The sequence below is a fragment of the Lutjanus erythropterus genome, chromosome 22 (assembly GCF_056507025.1).
Source record: "Lutjanus erythropterus isolate fLutEry1 chromosome 22, fLutEry1.hap2, whole genome shotgun sequence".
NCBI lineage: Eukaryota > Metazoa > Chordata > Actinopteri > Lutjaniformes > Lutjanidae > Lutjanus > Lutjanus erythropterus.
Genome location: NC_139338.1, coordinates 9,971,561 through 9,978,048, shown reverse-complemented (window position 1 = coordinate 9,978,048; position 6,488 = coordinate 9,971,561). Strand labels below are relative to the sequence as shown.

At 39.4% G+C, this 6,488-nt stretch overlaps 1 protein-coding gene across 1 annotated transcript; it reads right to left on the bottom strand.

The window, feature by feature from the left end:
* Window positions 1–308: 308 nt before the first annotated feature.
* On the bottom strand, window positions 309–6,484 carry arl1 (ADP-ribosylation factor-like 1). The gene is made up of 6 exons (XM_084710876.1): window positions 6,335–6,484; window positions 4,751–4,888; window positions 2,959–3,040; window positions 2,701–2,812; window positions 1,592–1,770; window positions 309–1,451 (listed from the first exon to the last, which is right to left on the bottom strand). The coding sequence occupies exons 1-6, from the start codon at window positions 6,336–6,338 to the stop codon at window positions 1,421–1,423; spliced, it is 546 nt and encodes a 181-aa protein (XP_084567002.1). The 5' UTR covers window positions 6,339–6,484; the 3' UTR covers window positions 309–1,420.
* Between the last annotated feature and the right edge of the window lie 4 nt (window positions 6,485–6,488).

Sequence of the window (6,488 nt, the reverse complement as noted above, 5' to 3'; positions counted from 1 at the left end):
GCTTGTTGGAGTGTTCTCAACACACTCTAACCATGCCAAATGACAGGTGTTATCTTGTGTGTGTGTAAAAGGTATTCGATCATGTAACAGCTGTTACACAGCAGGATGTCTCTGCATTGCTAATGACTGCAATTCAGATGAATTTCAGATCAAAGCTGAACTCCTTTTTTTATTGTCCTGCTGTGAACAAAGGGTGGATTTATATCTTGTGCAGTTAAATGTACAACTTTTTGTAATTAAAAAGGGGATCAGACCATCTATCTTCTGGTATCATAATTTGAAAATCAAACAGCCACAACACAAAATGGTACAATCACTGATAGCAATCTTTACTGAGAATCATTTTCACTGTACAAGCAGATATAAATATGCAACCATAAAACTTTGAGCATACAGTTAGTGTTCAGTAACTACATTACCAATATGCCAAAGCTGTACTCAAGGATTTCAATGGAAAAAGACTTCAACTACTAAATTATTTTTAAAAAAAGGTGGGAACACAAATGAACAGGAGGGAAAAAAACAACAGAAATCCATGACATTGCATTTGCCTGACAATATAGTACAAAAACAGCTCAGGCTGCAGTAACACTAGGACAGAGGACATAAATATATATATTTATATATGTGTAGTAGATGAGATCACATTTTCTGTCCACTGTTTGAGGCCAAATTTCCCAAAGTAAATCAAAACATTTCACACAAGCCAACAGATCGTTCACAGAGAAGTACATTATCCAGAGTTGAATTTGCTGCTCTTATTGAGAAAATTCAATACTGTACTTTAGTCCAGCATATTATTCAAAGTTGTCTAGTGAGTTGGTAATCAGGCAGCTGCTTCTCCGTGATGATGTTTCCTCGTCCGTTGTTGCTCAGAGTTATGTTCAGGTGGTCGAGCCTTTCACGATGACAAAACACTGCCTCCTAGTGGATCTTCATGGCATCCTTTAGACATTACTGATAATCTTCTAGCTTTAGTACATTGTGAAGGACTTAACCTGTCTGGGAGAAGATGAAGCTAACATTGTCCAGCAGAAACAACTGATTTCAGTCATACTTTGTTTCCTTTTAATCCATGATAACGTATTTCACTGCTATTACAACTGCCTTGAAAAATGTAGATACTAACTTGATACCCATCCATCACTAAAGTCATATAGTTCTCTAAAACCTGGGAGAAGTGTGGCTTAGTGTGTTTTTTTGTGCCCGGTCCAGACATTACTGCAGCCTTCGCTTCTAAGTCCCAGGCTTGAAAGGCGTTAGGCATTGGGAGGGCTTGGGCCAAGGCTTCAGGTGGGTTGGGGGGGGGGGGGGAGTGCAATCAACTGGGTGTGGTGGAAAAGTGGGACGTGGGGACAGTCACAAGGCTTCATACAGAAGGGTCAAAGGTCAGGTGTATATACAGAACAGGTGGGAACCTTTACTGTCGATTCTTCAGGGAATCCACCAGCCTGCAAGGACAGAGAGCAAATATAATTCAGCCTATGTAAATACAAAGAACAGACATCTCCCTACAGAAGAATAATAAGAAGTTCAGTTATTCCTACATCAGACCTATTTTAAAATTCTCTATTGTATTTTTAGAGCCTACCATTCCATTGACTCGTCCAGGCCTGTGCCCTTTAAGGCAGAGGTCCTGAATATCTGCCATTTTCTGTCTTTGAGGGCAGGAAGGCCCAGAGCGTTGGCCACCTCCGTGGGCGTCATTGCCTGTTCCATGTCCTGCTTGTTTGCAAACACCACCAGGATGGCTTTCTTCAGCTCCTCCTCCTGAATAAAACACAAAGTCCCAGAATTACATCATGAGAAATATCAACAAAAAACAGCTGTAATCATCTTATATAAAACTAAATGCTTGGTTGTGATATTTAACTGCACTTAAATACTCGGTAAATGTAGTTAATTGAAGCAAATTCCTGAGTGTGTGGTGTACTGATCAAGATCTTTGTTACCTCACGGTGTGTTAAGGCCAACAAAGTAATAGCTACAGACTAGGATGGTGATAACACAACATGGGCTCACGCGCAATGTATTCTGGTACATGTAGGCACTGCCAGCATGGTTCTGTGAGTAGGAGAACTCAGCGTTCTCAATCAATATAGCACACACTGAGGAATTTATTGTTTCGATTGACTACATTTACAATCAACACTGACTGGACATCCATATGAAAAATGCTGAATTTTCACTTTTGTGAACCTAAATATGAAAAAGAAAAGAAAAAACAGAAAAACATATCTTAGGTCATGTTTGTGAACTGCACCACTTTAAATTACCTGCTGTAACTTTTTAAGAGGGGAGTGTAAACCCCATTCATTTATACAAATGGTTCTCCATGTAAATGATGTCAATGCTGTGAGTAAATTTCAGTAATACTTAAAGTTCAACACAAGTACTCAGTAATGGTCAAATTCACAACTGGGTACTCAGTTGCTTGTACAATTCACACCAGTTTTTGTAGTAATTTAACAATGACTTTTCAAGATATCTTGCCAAGAACCAGTGTTGACAAATAGACAGTGCATTTTCATGGTGGCAGTAGAGGAAAAGTGGGAGTATTCTCAAAGTGGTGAGTAATTGAACTCTGGACATCCCTGCAGCTCTGCATGATGCATGATGGCTGAAGCTTGCAATGAAACAACACTCACACCTGACTTGGCTCAAAGTTTTTAGACTACAGTTGAGAAGAAGCCTGCTTACCTCCAACATGGCCACCAGCTCAGACTTTGAGATGCCCATCCTGTCGCGGTCACTGCTGTCAACAACGTAGATGACTGCATCTGTGTTTGAGTAATAACACCGCCAGTAAGGCCTGAAAAGTGGATGATGGAGAGCAATGAGAAGACGATTAAGTATTGCATAAACCAGAGATGAATGTGGTATATATGTACAGCAATAAAACTGTAAATGTTCTAAAGTCAATATCTCAAATTTGACATAAACATGAAATTGAACTACCTGATACTCGTCTGTCCTCCCAGATCCCACACCTGGAACCTCAGATTCTTGTATGTGACTGTCTCAACATTGAAGCCAATTGCTGTGGAGAGAAATCAAAATGGGTACAGTGAGGGCAGAGAACACAAGCCTGATTATTAATGCTGTCTCATCTGCATGTACAGTGTGATATTTCTGCTGTGTGCAACAAATTCAATTTCTTTTCTCAGGCTTTGTGATGTGAGTGACGTAGTGGGAGAAAAATAATGCTGAATCCATGGTTCCCTCACATAGATTCCCATACATAGATTGATCAATCCACCTAACTGCATAGGGTGTGTATGTGTATATGCATACATGCATGTGTGTTTGACCTCGGCAGTGCTCAGCATTATTCACAAGTATCATATTTAAACTATATTCAAACATCAATTCACTTAGGAACACATGGAGAGAATGAAGAAACATATATAACAGCAAATAAAGATGTTGTTTGGAGCAACATTAAGTTACTACAGAAAATGTTGCCATTATGTTACATTATGTGGAAGGTTATCCACAGAGTATTACTGCAACAATTTCATTATACATAAAACAAAATTGAACTATCCCAAAACTTTCAAGGATTTTACCAATTCCATGACATTTCCAGGAGTGGATAATGAGTTTTTGACTTGACTTTGACATGACTTTTCCTGGGTTTACATGAGCATGGAACACCAGAGAGACTTAATATAAAGAAAGAACTGACACAATACCGATTACTCGTTCTAAAATTTCAAATCTAATGTATTCTGTCTTTATTCTAAATGTTTCGTTCTCCACAAAGATCATCAATTAAACAACCCAGAGTGGAACACAACATACATATTCAGTGAGTTTGTGCTGTCATAGTAGAGGTACTCATCACAGCTCCTCGCTTCTAAGAGGCAAATATTCAGCATCTGCACATTCACAAATTCTCTATCTATAGGTCATAGGTCAAGAGTTTAGCTTTATGGGAATCTATTGGCAAAATATGGCAGAAATTGAATATATATTTCTAAGTATCTTTTCATCCGTGTATAATCACCAGAAAATAAGAATTGTTGTGTTTTGTTAACACTGAATGAGATGTTTAAATCTACAGGGTGCGGGTCCTCATCCATGCCATGTTTGTACAGTAGCCCAGAACACACAAACCAAACACTGCCTCTAGATATGGCATTTTGCATTCTGTAGGTTGTCCTACACGCTTGGAAGGGAACACTGTAAACATGGTGTTTGTAATCTACAAACTCACCACTAGAGGCCACTAAATCCTACACACTGGTCCTTAAATCTAAATGTATGTTCTCCCAATATTACAGCTGTTCTTGTGAACAGCCTTACCAACTGTTGGTTTGTACACACTCACTTCAAACTCACACTACTACTTTAAGCTGTAATTAATTTGATTAAAGCAAGGAAAACTTGTTTCCCCTGTTTCCCACCAGCTTTGATTCTCTCCAGTCAAAACACTCATGTGTCAAAGAAGAATGCTGACCGGACTGGTTGCTCGTGTTTACACTGCCTCTCCGTGGTCGCTTCCATTCATAATCCAATCACTGTACATGAAGAGGTTGTTCTCATACCACTAAGTTAAAAATAGTGCATCTGAATAAATATAACTGATGTGAATCCAAGCATGGACATTTGCACCAGCCAAATGTATGAAAGTGGCTGGTAGATTTCAGATGCAGAATAATGTTCTGTCAGTGGCTGGTAGACGATCACATTTTAAAAAGGTAATTTTCACCCCCAGATGGAAATGATGAAATAGAGCAGGACTTACTGGGGATTGTAGTGACCACCTCTCCAACCTGTAGCCGATACAGAATGGTTGTTTTTCCAGCACCATCCAAACCCAGGATCAAAATCCTCATCTCCCTGGTGCCAAACAGGCCCGAGAAGAGATTAGAGAAGAAACCACCTGCAGAATGGACACAGGGGAGAAATCAGCATTGAGAAAAGTAGCTTTTCATTAACTGATAGGTATTAGATATACTTTTGAATTTAACGCTTTGGCTTTGTTGGGTTTAACACGTCAATTTGGGCTCTGGTGACCAGTGATGGGCATTTTTGTATTGTTTTGACTTTGACTAAACATGATGATAACTCACATAATCAAAATATAAATAGTTAAGAGTGACAGTTCACCCTAAATTAAAAATACATATTTTCTTTTTACCTGTAGTGATAGTTATACATCTAGATTGTTTTGGTGTGAGTTGCTGCGTTTTGGAGAAATTGGCCGTAGAGGTGGCTGCCATCTCTCACATATAAAGGAACTAGATGGCACTCTGCTTGTGGTACTCAAAGTGGCACAAACATGCATTTAAAAAAAATCAACAATGTCTATTTCGAGAAATAATGACCTGGTTACTCAAGTAAATCCACAGAACACATTACAAGCAGTTTCATGTATATAGTATTCTCTTTCTACCCATCTACACCCACCAAAAGAACCACCACGTAGAAGGAAGTGTGCGTTTACTCATGGAGGAGAGGCTTGTGCTCATGACAATAATGGCCGCCTCCTTTATCTCATATCCATGAGTAGATGCACACTTACTTCTGCACATATGGTTTGCGAAGAGTAGAAAGAAAATAGTTCCTCTGAGAAGTTACACACAACAAGGTCTGTGGATTATCTTGAGTAACCAGGTCATGATTTCTGGAAAAATACATTACTATTGAGTTTTTCAATGTAATTGCAATTTTATGGCCAATTTCTCCAAAACTCTGCAACTCACACTAAAAAGATTTACATGGATAAATAGAGGGGGAAATATGAACTACTGAACTGGTGTGAACTGTCCCTTTAATCAATGGTTAACCATCTGCCAAAACAGTAGTGAATGTAAGTCATAGAAGAATAACAGAAACAGAGAGGAATGTTAAAGTCAATACAGCATGAAAGTGAGCTTTTCTAGGTCTTTTCCTGGTTTGCATGTCAGTGGGTGGCCTCGCTGTCAGTATCACTCAGGTGGCTGAGAATGTTAGCTGAGGTTAGCTTAGCTACAGACACTGACGTTGTGGCATAACTGAATCAACTTAAGACTGCGGATTGTCGTGGTTCATTTCTTATGTCCCTCGTGCCAATATGTAGATATTATAAAAAAGCTACCCTGGGTAGCTTGGAGGGGAAACGATGGGGAACTGTCCCTGACAAAAACACCACGGATAGAAAACACACGGTATCCACCGTCAATAGCTAACGTTAGCAAGCCAGCTAGCAACAGTCGCACTGCGCGTTAAATGAAGCAGGCAGAAGTAAAACTGGATAATACAGGGGTGTAATCATTCATACGCATGTAGAATATAAGTATTCAGAGAAGAGGTACATATTTTCTCGACCAATAACTGAAATACTCACCCATTTCGATAAGAGTACGCTCCTTGTATCAGCAGTCTGGTGGCAGGTTTCTTCCGTGTGGTTGACGTGTCGCTGGAAGATGTCACCAACTCTCGCGTGAAATTTGTTTCGCCACATTCGCCACATTCAAAATGTCATGTTCAAAAGTAAAACA